The 18,413-nt window shown below is 39.6% G+C and overlaps 1 protein-coding gene across 1 annotated transcript; it reads right to left on the bottom strand.

Moving 5' to 3' along the window:
• Positions 1-1,669: 1,669 nt before the first annotated feature.
• On the bottom strand, positions 1,670-12,037 carry LOC120572765 (polyunsaturated fatty acid lipoxygenase ALOX15B-like). Its single transcript, XM_039822192.1, has 15 exons — positions 11,919-12,037; positions 11,581-11,749; positions 9,608-9,800; positions 9,351-9,432; positions 8,939-9,061; positions 8,730-8,833; positions 8,062-8,228; positions 7,751-7,894; positions 7,036-7,239; positions 6,752-6,838; positions 6,489-6,658; positions 5,421-5,542; positions 5,177-5,277; positions 2,394-2,564; positions 1,670-2,182 (listed from the first exon to the last, which is right to left on the bottom strand). The coding sequence occupies exons 2-15, from the start codon at positions 11,722-11,724 to the stop codon at positions 2,003-2,005; spliced, it is 1,992 nt and encodes a 663-aa protein (XP_039678126.1). The 5' UTR covers positions 11,725-11,749; positions 11,919-12,037; the 3' UTR covers positions 1,670-2,002.
• Positions 12,038-18,413: the final 6,376 nt, after the last annotated feature.

Raw genomic sequence — 18,413 nt, 5'->3', positions numbered from 1 at the left:
TGGAACCAAAGATCTCAAATTTGGACTCATCTTTACCTGCCTCTCTTAGTTATGCTATTATAATTCTAGACTGCCGGGGAAGTTCCTTCCTTCCTATGACACACTGAGCTGCTCTCTCATCTCTGTTTTCACTTGTTTCCTTTTGTATGCATCCTGTCCCAGAAATGCTTGTTACTAACCTAGCTATGGGTCGTTTACTCTCCGGAGTCCTTATGTTTCTTCTTCATTTCATTCTTCATTCCCGGCCACATCCTGCTGTGTCCTGCTGCGTCCACCGCATCCACCCGTGCTCTGCAGCGCCACGTTACATCCCGCAACGCCCTGCTGTGAGTAGTCAGGATCCGGTATAGGAGACTGCACTACTCAGTATGACACAATGTGCCCTGCTATGGCATGAACGTCCACGATGACCTTCTAAGTCACTGATCCATTATCTTTAATGTGACTATTATTTGCCACTGTTCATCACACCCCCAACCGGCCCCGTCAGACACCGCCTACCAAGAGTCTGCGTCTGCCGAGGTTTCTTCCTAAAAGGGAGTTTTTCCTTGCCACTGTCGCAACAGCCACTGATAATGCTTGCTCTTGAGGGAATTATTGTAACTGTTGGGGCTTTGGAATTTATAGAGTGTGGTCTAGACCTACTCTATCTGTAAAGTGTCTCGAGATAACTCTTGTTATGATTTGATACTATAAATAAAATTGAATTGAATTGATTGGCGCAGTCTCCTCTTAACAGTTGTTCTAGAGATGTGTCTGCTGCTAGAACTCTGTGTGGCATTCATCTGGTCTCTAATCTGAGCTGCTGTTAATTTGCGATTTCTGAGGCTGGTGACTCGGATGAACTTATCCTCAGCAGCAGAGGTGACTCTTGGTCTTCCTTTCCTGGGGCGGTCCTCATGTGAGCCAGTTTTGTTGTAGCGCTTGATGGTTTTTGCGACTGCACTTGGGGACACATTCAAAGTTTTCGCAATTTTCCGGACTGACTGACCTTCATTTGTTAAAGTAATGATGGGCACTCGTTTCTCTTTACTTAGCTGATTGGGTCTTGACATAATATGAATTCTAACAGTTGTCCAATAGGGCTGTCGGCTGTGTATCAACCTGACTTCTGCACAACACAACTGATGGTCCCAATCCCATTAATAAGGAAAAATAATCCACTAATTAACCCTGACAAGGCACACCTGTGAAGGTAAAACCATTTCAGGTGACTACCTCATGAAGCTCATTGAGAGAACACCAAGGGTTTGCAGCGCTATCAAAAAAGCAAAGGGTGGCTACTTTGAGGAATCTAAAATATAAGACATGTTTTCAGTTATTTCACACTTTTTAGTTAAGTACATAATTCCATATGTGTTAATTCATAGTTTTGATGCCTTCAGTGAGAATCTACAATGTAAATAGTCATGAAAATAAAGAAAACGCATTGAGAAGGTGTGTCCAAATTTTTGGCCTGTACTGTATATATTTCATTGTTTTCTCAGAATAATGTATATTTTGTTCTGTAGATTAACTGGCAGAGAACAAACAATCTCACATACAGAACAAGCTATAGCTCAGTTATCAGTGGAAGGCTACTACACAATACACACTGCTGTAGAGCAGCACAGAAAATAATCAAATAGTTCAATGAGGGCAGACATGCGCAAATTGACACATTTTATTTCTGAAAGATACATGTGTTTATAAGAAACTTCTCAATGCAGCAGCTTCACATTTTTTATTTTTTACTTTTCGTTTGTAATTTATTTTAATAAGATGCCCTGTGTAGTCATTGATAAACTACGAAGATTTAGGATGTGTATGATTTAAAACAGCACCTTTTTTCACCACAGTTTAATCAATCAGACTGTATACATGAACACAACAATCACATGCAGTCATTTCTTTCCACTATAGTATCAGTTAAAAACAGAAACATGCAGTTCTTCCCTTTCTCACTTGTGTTAATATGAAGCTGAATTTGGCCAACAGCTGAGGAGGTCACACCTTCTGCTATTTAAATGGCCACGCTGTTTTCCATCTTTGTTGGATCCATGTATGTGTATGGGACCTCCAGCCTCTTGTTTCTGGCTTTGATGACCACACTTAACCCTTCAAGCTCTCCTTGAAAATCCTTTATCAGCTTGCAGGGAATCTTCTCACTGAAATGGTCCTCTGGGTATTGGCCAAGAGGGACCTAATGAGATAAATGATACATTTAAAAAATACTGTTTAGAAATGTTTGAACTTAAACTATTGGCTATATAATGTACAGTTGTAGTGAGCATGATTTCTTTCTGTGGCTCAAAAAGGGTGTCTAGCCGTAACAACATAGTGACCCCTTTTTTTTCAACCTGAACATAAAGGTGATTTATATAATAATATTTCATAAAATCTTGGGCACTTACGAAGTCAGACGACTGCTTGCTGAGTAGCCACACGGTGGCCATTCCATGAACTGTTGTGTTGATGGAAGGGAATGTCTTCAGCATCGTGGCCTCGCTTGTTTCCCCCTTTGTGGTTGGTGGAGGAAGTTGCAGAGTAATGGGAGTGTTGGGCATCCAGCCATCATAGTCATACTGCAATGAATTCATGATTGACAGATTACTGCTTAAAGCGTAACTCTCGCCAAAATGCAACCTGGGGTCTTTTTGTGAATGTACCCGAGTCAAACTTTTGTTTAATAGCATAATTAGGATGGAAATGCTACCTTTAGGAATTATGGTGTTTTTGTTTGAGTGCTAGGGGGCAATCCTATGATCACATCAAAATCATTATTTTAACACTCTAAGAAGGCTTGACACTTTGCTCCAAGTATCACCGGAGGCTCTACACATGAACTCAGCATCGAGAACATTGTGTTCACAGACACTTTTTGACTAAAGTGAGTTGTTAAAACATTTCTTTTACTAAACTCTGTGTACACAAACAATGTTCCCAATGCTGAGTTCATGTGTAGAGCCCCTGGTGATACTTCATGTTGTGAGGGGCCTTCTTAGGGACCGTTCGGTATTTATGGAATAGACCACCGGAGGAAAATAGGGAAGGGTCATGTCATTTTATTCTTTGCTGGGGGGAGGGTCGCCCAACATTTTTTACTCTGGGAGGGGGGGGTCACCCAACTTTTGTGAAAGTTGGGTGACATGAAAAGAGCAACATTTCAAAGTGGCTTGTTTGGTGCATATTTTTCCATGTAGTAGTCTCGGCCCCCCATCAGCACCCTAGCAGATGGGTCTGACCGCATACGTGGAGTTTGCTGCGGGCAAGAGGTGCACTGCCTCCCTGGTGGCTGAAACGGGTAATTGCATTGTTTAAAAAATGAGTGAATATGAATGAATGAATAATTAGGCCTACGTTTGGCATGACCAGATATTTTATAAATATTTTAAATAACACAAAACAACTAAATGGTGGTAGGTAATACATCTGATTTCATATACTGCTTTAGTAAAAAAATATTACCTGGCTGACGATGGGACATCTAGCCATGCCAACGTTGCCATAAAGGTTTCCTAAATGCCATGTATATAAATTTGATGTCGGCTTGATTGCGCGTTTTGTGTAGATTTTGACTTTTCTACATTTATTCCAATTTGTTTAAACGGCGAAGTGGAGAGGCCTCTTTCACCTGTTTGGAGCTGGCTGGTGAATGTGACACTCATATAGGCCTTGCTGGATACACCGTGACCCTTTTTGTGGATCTACTGATCGCTGTAGATTTCTTTTTTTCGTGTCATTGGATTACGACAAAATACGGATCTTTTTTCTTAATGTGTCTTAACGTTTTATGGTGTGATTGCGCTGCGTTTGGAGAGGCATCTCAACAGACTGTAGGTCGAACACTGATTGTTCACTGTTACATTTTAGTTGAATTATTTCGCCACCGTCTGTCTATTGCGTTCCAAGACTGCCGTGCCATGATTGGCGATTGATTATTACCCAGTGTACTTTGTTGAATGGTCTCAATGTTTTATTTCATGTGAATACTAGTTTACTAGAGGAGTAACTTAGTATTTGAAGTAATGCAGTAAGTGTGCATTTAGTTTCCATGCTTATTGTGTTTCCCCAACAATGTTAGTAAGTAAATCTACTGAAATGGCCCCCACACCATTACAGAGGAGTGTGATGCGTAAGATGAGAAAGCAGAGGTTAAGCCGTGTATCTCAAAGCTGTAAACAAACAATGGGCATCTGTACGTCTTTACCAAGCGCAAACCAGCATAGCAGGCATCAATGAAATGTTGGGGAGGGTCATGCCTCTTTTCCTAATCATTTTGGAGGGTCATACAAAATTTATTGTCGGCGAAGGGAGGGTCATGTCTTTTTTGATGAAAGGTCCCAAAACTCCTCTGGTGGCCCCTTAAATAAATAACGAACAGTCCCTTAGTGTTTTAAAAATAGTGATTTTGATGCTATCATAGTAGTGCCCCTAGCACTTCCATTCAAAGGGCCATTTGACTGAAAAACGAAAATACGGTCAATCTTAAAAGTGGCGTTTCCGTCCTAAATATGCTTTTAAACTAAAGTTTAACTTGGGTACATTCACAACAAGGTCCTAGGTTGCATTTTGGTGAGAGTTACACTTTAATACTCCTTGAAGTCACGCCGTGTCAGTCTATAGGTCAGTCGGTTCACCACTTTGGTCCACACTGATTCGTGGTCCCCAGAGGATAGGTCCTAATGACTTTGGTGATCCCCTGACTTTTTACTTAGCACCACCATGAGGTTAACATTTGTGGTTTTCAATTTAACAACTTTATTTCCTAGATTGTCATTAAATCCCGTTCACACATTCATGTTGGAATCACTTTGGTGATCCTCTGACTTGTCATCCAGCGCCATCATCACATCAAAATGAGATTTGTCCAATCTTTATGACCAAATACCTGCAAAACTGACATTTCCATCCGTCTCAGCTGTTGTTTGTGTTTTGTGCTAATTACTAAATGTTTGCATGTTAACATGGTGAACTAAGATTGTGAACTTTGTAAACATAAATACTAAAAGTCAGCATGTTAGCGTTTTCATTGTGAGTATTTTAGCACGTGTTGCATTTAGTTCAAAGCATCACTGTGACTAAGTGCAGCGTCACAGACCTGTTAGCATGCTGTAGACTCTTGTTAATGCCTTCTAAACTAAAAACTAAACTGCAACACAATTCCACAAAAATAGGTTAAGTTAAAAGGCTTCACCTGTCCAGCATTCACAGCTGAGTGGTGTCCTGAGCAAGTGAAGATCACCATGGTGACAAACTTGACCAACTCAACCACGGTGGTGAAACTCTGTGGAATTCCTGAGAATTAGAAAGAATAAACTGACTCAAAGACATCCAGATGACTAGTTGAGTTATGTTTGCACTATGATAATATAATATCTAAATGTGCACATAAAGCATCATTTATCACCATAATAAGCTTTTTTTAAATTAAAACTCACCTGTGCATGCTTGGGAAAGAAATCCATGTTCAAAAATGTCTGAAATCCACTTCTGCAGTTCGGAGTCTTTTTGGACCTCAGCATCATTCTTGTAGTAGAAGCTGAGCACTCCCTGCACAAACCTTTGAGAAATGTAGGTAGATAAATAAAAGCACATTCCTAGTTGAGATATGTATTGTTATACACACTACAGTGGTCTGACTCATTATAAACTACACAAACCCTGAAATCCACACGTCCCACTTTGGTCCCACGGGCTTGATCCAGCTAGTTTCAGCTTCTCTAACGCAATCCCAACAGACTGAGCTACACGCCACCCCAAAATTTGGAGCAAAGTAATTCTTTTGGCCTAAATATTAGCCTTGTAGCTCCGTACTTAACACGCAAACTTATTGATCTTCTCACATCTAACTCTGGGCAAGAAAGTAAATATGTTTATATTCAAACTATTTATGTAGGTGAATCATCCATTTTATTTAAACTCCAAAAGAAGTGCACATTTCATATTCTGTCATTCCAATACAGTCCCCTCTGCCATTACAAATGATTATACTTGGATATCACCTCAGAGCTACAGGACTCAACCACACTGAATATAGTTTTTTATTGAAACTGACACCTTCAATGTTTAAGTGTAAGGATGCCTCTCATCTCATCTCGCCGAGATTATCTATCAAAGTATTTCAGGCAGGAATATTGATAAAATGTCATAACCAACTGCCACTCTACTCAAATCAAGAGGCAGTAGCTAGGGCGCCTGGGTAGCTCACGTGGTAGAGTGCGTGCCCATAGTGTGGTAACTTGAGGTAACTTCATCAGCGATGTCAAAGTACTGTAGGTGTTCGGCCTGTTGTTAAGGTTATTTGGAAAAAGACATTAATAGGCGTGGTGGAGCTCAAATGTTGCAGATTAGTAGTTAATACCTTTAGATTATGGACAGGAAACCCTACACAAATGTTGGCTGACTCAAAATGATTAATGAGAAATTGAACTGAGTTACATAAGAGAACAAACGCTAGCTACTAAAGAGGGCAGGATTTTGGGGATACTTTTTTCCACCTGTACTACCTTTGGATGATATCCCAAAGCTTGAGTCCATCATCCCTGTAGTAGAAGTTCGGCACAGCCTCCAAACCACGTTCAGCAATGTCGTCTGGTATGCAGAGGGAGCTGTAGGTCATTGAGGACAGTGATCTCTTCAGGATTGTTATCATACCCCCTCCACCAGAAGCTGCAAACTAGATAACAGTCAGATATGTAAGGGATGTAGTTAGACACAAATACTGTAAATTACATTGAAACAAAAACGTTGTTTAGTGAGCTTTACGTACCTGTGTAAAAACTCCAGTCTTAGATATTAGAAGACTTCGAGCTAAGTAGTTGATCTGCAGAGTGTAGCGAGTGTGAGGTATGAGGAGCTGAGGGAAAGAGGGAACTCTGTTAGTAACACTATTACATGTTAACAAAGTCAGAAATCTGGATGCTTCTATACCATTTAGCAGTGAGAAATGCTTGCAAAATAAAAACACACAAACATGATTCATCTACTTTGGAAGATAAAATCAAGTTGATAAAACTACAACTACAGTAAGTTGAGTATTCAGCCTTCAGTTACCTTGTACAGGGGATGCACCATTGGCATATTACGCAGCAGTGACACTGCAAACACTTCAGCCAGCAGATGAGTGCGCAGCAGGTGAACATTGAGTTGATGCTCACTGAAATCTGCACTTCTCACAAAAATCTTGGCCATCAACCAGTCGTACTCAGAATCGGTAGGAAAGAAGATGGGGTTGTCATCTGCTGGAGTCTGCTTCAGCTGCAGGAGAAGGAAGGGGGATGCGGTTTATTCAATCCATTGGATCCATCTCCAGTACTGGTTATCAATGTTCTTATAGAATGTTCTGTAATTTTTGTATGTTGTCGTCTATTTACTAAAGGTTTCTTCTGCTATTCAGTTAGTTGATCCCTTACGAGGAAATTCAGATTTTCATTGAATCCCAGGTCAGAGCACAGGATCAGTTGATCCTCTATCATCAATGATTTCATGTCTAACTTCTTATGTCTTTGACAAAAGGAAAGAGGGAGGTGTGCTGTCTGGCAATTACAATGAAAATACCTTAAATATAGCTTTTTCTCTAAACCACATTCTTCATATGCAGTATGTTTGTTCTTCATTAGTAATTTTACTAAAAGGTATTTATGTCTACCCTGTATATATTGTATATATGACATATACAGTATAGTAGTGCATGTCTGTCAGTCCTGGAAGAGGGATTACTCCCTAACCTAAAGCTTCACTATAAGCTACATTTGAGTTCTAATCTCACCTGGATAGCAATTGGCATCAGTTTATCATCAGGTGTTTCATGGAGCAGGACGAGGGGAGCCATCAAGTACTGCTTCTTCCCATTGATGGTGTTTGCTTTCACTCCATCCAAAAGCTTGTAGTCACACAGGAATATGTTGCCTTTCTGTTTGAAAGTTTAGTGAGGATGAGAGACTATTTGACTCACATGCATACACTGTGGATATTACATACACTAAGTAAACATTCAACATGCAATTCCTAATTGAACATGTCATGGGGCAGAACACGATTGTTTCAAATACTAAGGTCAATCAAGATCAGGATATCCACCTCCATTTCATTTCTCAAGCTACCCTGACCATGGAGGGAGACCATGTTGTCAGTGACAGGAAAGTTATCGGGCAGAGCTGAACAACGTCGGATCAACATGGGGTTGAGACCATTTAGATACTGGTAGCCAAAAAAAGCGTCCTCCTTCCAATGTTCCTGGACATAGTCTGGAAAATGAACAGAGTTAAACTTGACTGAGTTTCAAAATGTTGGCTAGAAAATCTTACTCTGCTACTGTTATCAGCTTATGTGTGCACTGCATGTGAAACTGGAACAAGGAAAACAATGTTTTACACATGGACAAAATCATAAAATTAAGACACCCTAACTTAGGTTTAGACATGTTTACTTCTGTCACCTTTTTGAGCCAAGCACAGAAGCCAATAAACTATTTAGTAGTTGTTTTTTTTTGGTAGGAATGCAGTCGAATATCTGAGTAAATACAGTGTAGTGTACTACCAGGGGCGTAGCACAAAATTCTGGGCCCTGTAGAAAGGTATTTTCTATGGGCCCCTCCCCGCATCGACAGCTATTCATTCTAGTATCTTTTTGGACCCTCCTCACATGAGGGCGCTGTGTACTCAGTCCCCTTCCCCCCCCAGTCCGACGCCCCTGTGTACTACTATAAATACAGTATCAAGTATTTCATGAAACGTCCATGATAGTACCTGATATGTCAGTCCGTTTGGAGCAGAACACCCGATTGATATCATCAATATTTGTCCAGTTCTTCTTGCAATCAGCCAGACCCTTAAGTTGCAGTTCAGTCAACCTAGAAAATGAAAGTAGAGTAACTTCATTATACTGCCTTAAATCACATTGATAGTCAGGTACATAGTAACACAGATAGATTTCTGACAGAAATTGAGGACCTTACCCGGTGGCTGCAGTGTAGAGAAACTCTGTGGTCTTAGTAAAGGAGAAGCGGATCTCACAAGGCAAAGAAAGAGGGTCCGTTGACTTCATGCAGTGGGGTATTCCCTCTGCATACACATGCCAGCTGGAATAAATATAGAAGAGCAGAAAGACATACCAGTGTAACTCCCATTTATCTAAGAATAATGTACTGTCCTTGGCATTTATTTATCTATGTAATATTGCAATTTTGCAGCATACTGTATGTTATAGTATAATGAATTTAAATAAACCCTGGCAGGTGTAACAATGTCATATTGTGATTCATTTTTCATTGTGTGCCATGAATGTATATTAACCAAAGGTGGAGGAGGTTTGGAGGCATGTTAGTTTTGGAGTGCCTGAAATAAAAATGTGTTGCTCTGAGCTCTCACCGATAGGCCTTCTCTCTTTGACCCAGTTCCATCTGCCGACTGTACCTGCCAAGATGATGGTTGTCTTCGAAGACTCTCAGAGCTTGGAGAAAGAACCACAACCCAGTTTGAACTTGTTTATACTGTATATACAGTATAGTATGTTGGCATGAATTAACTTCAGCCTTCTTATAGACCGGCTGGCAGAACGTGTCTTTATTTTATGCTTTCTGTGGTCAGTGAACAGCGTACAGGATGCCAAGCTAATTTAGACAAACCTGTTCCCTCTCGGAAGCGGTGCACCTTGCTGTCAGTGATCCAACGGTAGATAGGAAAGGTGTAGGTATCTCCCTCAGGAGATTTCACTTCCACCTTGGCGGGGAACCAAGAGTCTTCAGGGAACAGTGGGAGAGGCTGTTTGTCCAGCTCTATCAGGACCAGCTTTCCAATGGAAACAGGGCAGGATATCAACTGGAGTAAAAAAAAGAAAAAATAAATAAAAGTGTTTATACATTACTTGACATTACAATACAAAGCAACTTACATTAAGTGCATTCAACCATTTGGATACAACCCCAAAATTGCAAGAATCATGCAACTTCATCAAATATGTTGAACTGCTTCAAGTCCTACTTCAGCCATGCTTTAGTTTGTTAGAAACATTGCCCGTTTCATGTTTTTGCCTTATTAACTCTCATGTCATTTCTGACTCTGCCACTCCCTCCTGCTCTGTATGGACCAGACAGTTTGACTTGTCATAGTAGGAAAAGCACAGCTGAAATTGATAACCTTAAGGATGACTCAGTTCCATCAAGTGTCCCAGTAAGCACACACACACACACACACACACACACACACATACACACACAAACAGAGCAAGTGTCCCAGTAAGATATTTCAGTGAGTCAGCATGCACAATACCAGGACCTCTCCTAAGTGGAATGCAGCCATCAGTAATGGTTTAATACCAGGACCTCTCCTAAGTGGAATGCAGCCATCAGTAATGGTTTAATACCAGGACCTCTCCTAAGTGGAATGCAGCCATCAGTAATGGTTTAATACCAGGACCTCTCCTAAGTGGAATGCAGCCATCATTAATGGTTTAATACCAGGGCCTCTCCTAAGTGGAATGCAGCCATCAGCAATGGTTTAATACCAGGGCCTCTCCTAAGTGGAATGCAGCCATCATTAATGGTTTAATACCAGGGTCTCTCCTAAGTGGAATGCAGCCATCATTAATGGTTTAATACCAGGACCTCTCCTAAGTGGAATGCAGCCATCATTAATGGTTTAATACCAGGGTCTCTCCTAAGTGGAATGCAGCCATCAGTAATGGTTTAATACCAGGACCTCTCCTAAGTGGAATGCAGCCATCAGTAATGGTTTAATACCAGGGTCTCTCCTAAGTGGAATGCAGCCATCAGTAATGGTTTAATACCAGGACCTCTCCTAAGTGGAATGCAGCCATCAGTAATGGTTTAATACCAGGACCTCTCCTAAGTGGAATGCAGCCATCAGTAATGGTTAGAATATGCCTGTGCTTTTACTACTATGACATGTCAACATGTCTGCCGTGAAAAAGGTCTATTACCTGCTCATTCCATTAACCTGGCCTGTCCTACCTAGGGTTGGGTACCGAAACCCGGTTCCACTGTGGAACCGGTTCCTACGCAACCGGCAGGAATCGGACCGGATTAGAATGTAAATTTTGGTTCCACATTTTGGTTCTGCTTAATGTGTCGACTGAAATATTTTCCCTCTATAACTCCGAAACGGACGTAAAAGTATCACACTTTCTCTGTAGTCTACCGTTAGCTAGCTACCGTAAATGTAGGCTACTTTTAAAATGCCATATTTTCACTCTGGGCTCACCAAAACGGACGTAAAAGTATATTAAATATTCACTGCATGTGATCGCTAAGTGACTTAAGTTTACTTAATATATATTTAAGTGCTTTAAAATGTTAATATATTGTTACATTTAAATAATTTTCAATTGAATTGTGAAACCTGCCAGCTACATTTAAAAACAGCCAGGACATCAAACAAGAGATGAAGATAGAGTGTATTTGATAACCAAGAACTGAGCCATAACATCTCAATAATTATACAATCCCTAAATGTAAAAGGGTGGAGAAAATCTAACTTGTGCAATACAATCACAGTATTTGATGTGAATAAGATCTCATATAGGCAACGTTGAGGAAGCATGTAATACATTTAAACGGAGAGAGGGATATTTCAGACTCACTGTTCCTTTGGTGAATTGTAAAGCTCCTTTGAGCCACGTGCGTTTGCTCTCCCCATCTGTTCCTACCAGCTTAATGAAGACCTTGTTAAAAGTGGTGGCATAGGCAAGATCGCCAGTGGATAGAGTCACTTCATAATTCACCATTTTCACTCTGGAAAGCAGAAGAATCCTGGTGGGGAGAGATCAATAATAACCATTCTCAGCATGGATTAGGTTAACTACCACTAGATGAAACTGAGTGCAAAAAATCTTTGAAATACTGGTATCACAATGAAAATGGCATTATAAGACCTACTATTAAATTGGTCTTTTAAATTTCATGAAAGCCTCTCTCTTACCTGTTAATGAGACCACAATGTTCCTTTGATGAACTGTTCTTTTGATAAGAGTAGTCACCACTGACTGCTCTTTTTATACATACACTTTGGTGGGAGTGTCCTGTTAGTAGGCGTAGTAAATAGTCAGTAGGAGTAGTACATAGTCAACTGTGGTGATGAAATACTTACTGTATATGACGTGAGCATCACAGTCAAATAAAAGTATTACAAAATAACAAAACAAAGGGTTCACTTACAAAGTTTATCCAGATTCATCAGATTTTGTTTTATTATATATATATAAAAAATCTGTAACATGATAGTAAGCAATTTCTATGGCATTGCAAATACATATAGTGGATTATACAGTAGAGAGAATTCAGTGACAAGTAAACAAAGTAAATGCAAATATTAGTTATGGAATCACCAACTGCACAAATCACTGAGTTATTTTTATTGTTATTAACACAAACATACACTCAGTGTTATGAAATGATCCTGTGTGTCGTATTAGAGGGGAGGAACAAACCACCCATATCTTCGGACGGTTCTTGTCCTGCGTGTCACTGAAATGCACATTTTGTACTTTTTACTGCACTACATTGGGCAGCATGTCTGTTAAGCGTAAGCTTTTTTAAATGACGCCAAATCTCTCCCGATGTAGAGCATCTTGGTGTAAAGACTCATTTTTAACCATTAATGCGGCAAAAAGCAGAGAGATGGCAATAGATTTAGTTCAGGAGAAATGAACACACACACAGCTCATGAGTGCATAACAAGCTTAAAAAATAGAGCTCATCAAAAGAATAGTTGGGAGGAGGACCATGGCTGTTCATGTCATGTTTACTTGTTCAACCCTGTTGACCCTGAGACTTGTCCATCTTGGCAGCTAATGGCTATCAAACAATATGATATGACATATGATCTGTTTCCTCATACTTCTGGCTCGGTGCCTGCTTCCCTGTACAGACACTTATTCCAGTGTTCTTTTGTGGGGAGAGAGCAAACAACTATAAAAACAACTTAACAGTTGAATTAAAAAACCTGAGTCATTCTCATGGGGAACAACCAGGGGCCTGTTTCACAAAAGCAGAATATCTAAATCCAGGATAAGTGATAAAGCGAGGCTTGACCTAGTCTAATCTGTGCAGCCTGGCTTGGTGCGTTTCACAAAGACCAAGCCAGGCTGAGGAGGAGCGACTAGGTTGAGCCAGGCTGAAGTAATTCAGATAGATGCGCGTCCACGGCTTTCCTCAAAAGACCGCGAGGTCGATCACAGATTTACTGATGCCACAATGGAGAATACGCATTGTACATACTTTATACAGAGTGAGCAGCAGCTTCTTGTGGAAGTATGACGAGTGAAACACATTACTTGTATAAAAAGAAAAGAAACGCCGCTGTAATGAAACCGAGAGAAAGCGTGAAACACGGACCGACTGAATGCGTAATTGTAGCCTAAATATATACATTAACTGACCACGGCTCTGAATTGAAGCCGTCATAATCATTCCATTCAAGGATTAGGCTACTAATCATTTGCACACATTAACAGTTGTACTCTTTGCCTTAAAAGTGAGCATGATGCGTAAATATCTCTTTCACTCTGTTCCTCCTCCTCTCATGGGCTAAAATATAAGTTTCCTAAGTCATATTAACTTCCACTGCTCGCTTTTAATGCAAAGTGTACAACTGTTCGTTTTGCAAATGACAGTGACTCATTGAATGGTTTCAGTTAAGAACAGTAGTTCATAAATGTATATTTTTAGACTATCATTCAGTCGGTCCGATATCTGCCAGCTTTTCTCGCGATTCATTTTTTTATTTTTATAGAGGCCGAAGTTCTTCTACATATTATATGCCTTGCTCCTTGTATATATGGACATAGAAAAAAAGACACTGAAGAAATTGGACTCTAAAATCTAGAAACTATGAAGATAATAATGAAGTGATGATAAATGAAGTGATAAATTCCATGCACACTGAATGGAACAGAGTATATTCATTAGTTATTTCCCCAAATATGAGGTCAAAACCATTGAGGTGTCCTCTCCCTGTTGTTACATGAATGTACAGTAGCCTACATCACTAGATAGTTAGTGGTCCAGTGAACTAAGACTATCATTTGGGAGGATTGTACCATTAGGATATGTTCTTAAATTGTACAATCCTCCCAAATTATATTCCCAGTTTTGGACAACATAAATTGTGTGCTAAGAATGCCAAATACAATGCAAACATGATCCTTATTGTTAAAGAATTTAAAAAAATTAATCAACTAAGATAATTCAAGGTGCATTGGCCAACTATAGAAATGTACAGCATTGTATGTATTGCCCTTAGTAACAGACTTCATTTAAAACACATTTGAAATGTTATCAGCCTTTTCTAATAATCTCAACAACTGCCATAATATATTCATCAAACTTCTAACAACAATATGAACAGCAGTCTTCATACAGCAATATAACAGTAACAATGACTGTCACATGAATAATTATAAATAAAAAAAATAATGGTCACAACAATAAAATAATAACAGTACTTAAATAAACAGCAATATGCACCTGTTGTATTTTAATCCAGGCTGATAATAACAATAGGGTAAAACCTCTGCTGGGTGATCAGAAAAGGCTCCAGGATTAAATAAATCCTGACTGTTAGCCTGGTCAGGACCAGGCTAGCTGCACAGAATAAATCTCCATGGTGATTTATGTGCCTCCGCTTTCGTGAAACCGAATCAAGGCTTAATTCATCCAGGATAACCAGGAAATCCCGGCTTAATCCCTTATCTTGGTTTTGTGAAACAGGCCCAAGGTCTTTAGAAAATGTAATGGCAACATTCAGTCTGAACCAATGTGGTTCACCAGCATTGACTATGTTTACATGCACATGATATATATACACTCGTACATTTCACAGAGGCCTCACGATTAGGGCTGGCTACTGAATTCAATACTTTTTAGGTTACACAGATACACGCACAGATAGACACAGATACACACAGATACACAGATGCACAGATACACACAGATATACACAGATATACACATACACAGATACACAGATACACACATATAGACACAGATACACACAGATAGACACAGATACACACAGATAGACACATATAGACACATATAGACACAGATACACACAGATAGACACAGATACACACAGATAGACACATATAGACACATATAGACACAGATACACACAGATAGACACATATTGACACAGATAGACACAGATAGACACAGATAACGAATGAATGAATGAATATTGAACAGCCTGAATATTAAAAGTTTCAGGTTCTGGGGGGATTTCTGAGTCTCAAAGTCAACAAATCTTCCAAACACTGCTCAGATGGCACGTGATTGCATTTTGAAAAACAGGTTTCTGTCTTTTTATTTTGGCATACATCTAGGATGGCAAACATGTATTGTGAACCTACATTTTTTAGTTTTTTACAATCACTTTGCTACTAATTTCAGAACGTTGATTTCATTTAAAAAAACTCTAGACACAAAACTCACAACGGTCATCACTTGTAACACAGACTGTCTAATGTTCAAAACATGGCATTGTGCATTCATATCGTTAAAGAAATCTTGCACTTGCAAAATCATTGGATCAAAAAACTAATTGATTGTGATTGAAACGTTACTTTAGATCACCCACACACAAGCTACCCATATTTTCACCGGGTTAATCATTAAATATTGTAGTACAAAAATAGGTGATACTGTGATGGCTACGGACATTTCTGTTACCTGTTTGTTCATTTCTGTTGCCTGTATTATTGATTTCTGTATGTTTCCTGTGTTTGTATGTTTATTCTGTAGTTTTCTGTTCCTGTATCCTGTGATGTGTATTGTGGTCTGTATATATTTTGTTGTGTTCCCTATTGTGACTTCTCTGTTTATTTTCTGTTTCCTGTTTTATTTTGATAGTCTGGTTTTCTGTCTTGTCTTGTCCAGCCCAATACTGTAAATAGCCTCAAAGGTGGTACATGGGACCTTAGAAACAGTGTCTGATAAACAGTAATACATTACAGTAGTAGTACATGGGACCATAGAAACAGTGTCTGAAAAACAGTAGTACATTACAGTAAAGGTAGTACATGGGACCATAGAAACAGTGTCTGAAAAACAATAGTACATTACAGTAAAGGTAGTACATGGATCCATCCATAGATACTGTATTCTGATTGGTTCATGCTCCACACTAACTGGTGACAATGAATCTCTGTATCTTGAAACTTTCATGATCTAAACATGGAATATTGTTTGTCTGTTTCCATACAACTAGTCATTAAGAGTAATGCAACAGTTACTTATCATTTTGAGCAGTTGTATCCATTGATAGTTAGATGATTGTAATGAAATGAATAGACAATCATCTGAAATGTAATGTGTGAATTGCCTTTTGAAATAGTAGTACTTTGATGTTAAGTTGTGTCATATTGAACAGCTGATTTTTGTTAAATGAACATATGATCTTTGGTTTATGTGTATTGTATCCAAGCAATAGAAACAAGTGTTAGAGTTTTGAAAAACGTGTATTTTTATCATTGGTTGTGAGTTTTGTAGGGTTAGTTTTGAAGAGTTTTGAAAAATTATGTCAAGGTTCTGAAATTAGTGCCAAAGTGATTGTAAAAAACTGTATTATATTAATGTTGTAAATGTGTTGAGGAGGAGCAGAGACTGGGGGAAGGATGTGATCCTGAGAGACTAAGATCTGAATCTGATGGAGGGTCTCTGGTCTCAGCTGAAGACACCTTTGTCCAACATGTCTCCAGGATTTCACAAACACACTCACACTTGTTTGATGCTTCTCTCAGTCAGCGTTGTCAGGGCGATGTGGACGGAGATATATCCCAACCTCGGCCGGGCGGCTGCACGGGGAGTCTGCAAGGCTGTGTAAAGACACAGACACTATACTACAGACCGTAAGAGAAGAATTCAGTTCTCGGAGCTGCTCTACCTTTAACCACTATCAGTATAAACAACCAGACGTTTAACATGCGCGCTGATCAGTGTTGCCAGATCTCGCGAGACAAATAAGCAACCAGGCCTGTGAAAACAAGCCCAAAACAAGGGACTTTTTCTACGGAGCCCCCTATGGAAGTTTGGTTCGGGAAGAAAAATAAATAAACTGTGTGCATGGTTTTACAATCCGTGGGTACAGATTGTCACTTTACATCCATGTGGACAGATTGGTAAGCTGTCGCCAGTTTTACAAGCTGCGGTAGTTTATTTATTTTTTTCTCCCGAGCTTCAGGACAGTGGGCCTCATTCACCCAATATCTTCCTAAGTTTTTTCTCTTAAATATGTTTCTAGAAGGTTCCTAAGAAAGTCTACGTCGGATTCTGTGGGTGTTCTTAAACAACAGGAGTAATGCATCGCGTTCTTAGGATTGATGAATCATGTTTTGTAACTGAAAAGCGTGCCAGTTGTTCTAATTAGCATAAATAACGTCCATAGAATTCCCATATAAGGACATGACACACCATATAAGGACATGACACCTCCTGGGAGACAGGTTTTCGGATATTGTCGGGCAGCGGTGGAGGAAGTACTGAATCTCAGTACTTAAATAAAGAATATAAATAGAGACATATTTACTTTAGTTAAGAGTAGAAGGTGTCACTACACAAAACAAGGCCTGGCTTTTAAAAAGAAGTCCCCTATCTAACAGGCATAAAGCGAATGTGTTGTTAGAGTCAGAATGCGGTTTTGTTTTATTCATGGATGTATTTTATTTTCTTTAACCATGCAACTAAGCAAATAAAATTATGTGAAGCAGCAGGTAGGGAGATGTGAAGAGGTCCAGCCAAATAAATAAGATATGAACGCGTCTCCAGCCATCATAGTCATACTGCAATGAATTCATGATTGACAGATTACTGCTTAAAGCGTAACTCTCGCCAAAATGCAACCTGGGGTCTTTTGTGTGGAAGTGTACCCGAGTCAAACTTTTGTTTAATAGCATAATTAGGATGAAATGCTACCTTTTAGGAATTATGGTGTTTTGTTTGAGTGCTAGGGGGGCAATCCTATGATCACATCAAAAATCATTATTTTAACACTCTAAGAAGGCTTGACACTTGCTCCGAAGTATCACGGAGGCTCTACACATGAACTCAGCATCGAGAACATTGTGTTCACAGACACTTTGACTAAAGTGAGTTGTTAAAACATTTCTTTTACTAAACTCTGTGTGTACACAAACAATGTTCCCAATGCTGAGTTCATGCGTAGAGCCCTGGTGATACTTCATGTTAGTGAGGGGCCTTCTTAGGGACCATTCGGTATTTATGGAATAGACCACCGGAGGAAAATAGGGAAGGGGTCATGCTCATTTTATTCTTTGCTGGGGATGGTCGCCCAACATTTTTTACTCTGGAGAGGGGTCACCCAACTTTCGGAAAGTTGGGTGACATGAAAAGAGCAACAACATTTCAAAGTGGCTTGTTTGGTGCATATTTTTCCATGTAGTAGTCTCGGCCCCCATCA

This window comes from Perca fluviatilis, chromosome 14 (genome assembly GCF_010015445.1).
Source record: "Perca fluviatilis chromosome 14, GENO_Pfluv_1.0, whole genome shotgun sequence".
Classification (NCBI taxonomy): Eukaryota; Metazoa; Chordata; class Actinopteri; order Perciformes; family Percidae; genus Perca; species Perca fluviatilis.
The sequence above is the reverse complement of the archived record's forward strand: the minus strand, read 5'-3'. Positions and strand labels throughout refer to the sequence as shown.

Excerpts from the sequence above, each read along its gene's own strand:
- LOC120572765 (XM_039822192.1), bottom strand. The coding sequence starts at position 11,724 with ATGGTGAATTATGAAGTGACTCTATCCACTGGCGATCTTGCCTATGCC. Across the intron at positions 9,062-9,350 it reads CAAAGAGAGAAGGCCTATCG|CTGGCATGTGTATGCAGAGG; the intron begins GTGAGAGCTCAG and ends TATTTATTCCAG. Across the intron at positions 8,834-8,938 it reads CTCTACACTGCAGCCACCGG|GTTGACTGAACTGCAACTTA; the intron begins GTAAGGTCCTCA and ends TTCATTTTCTAG.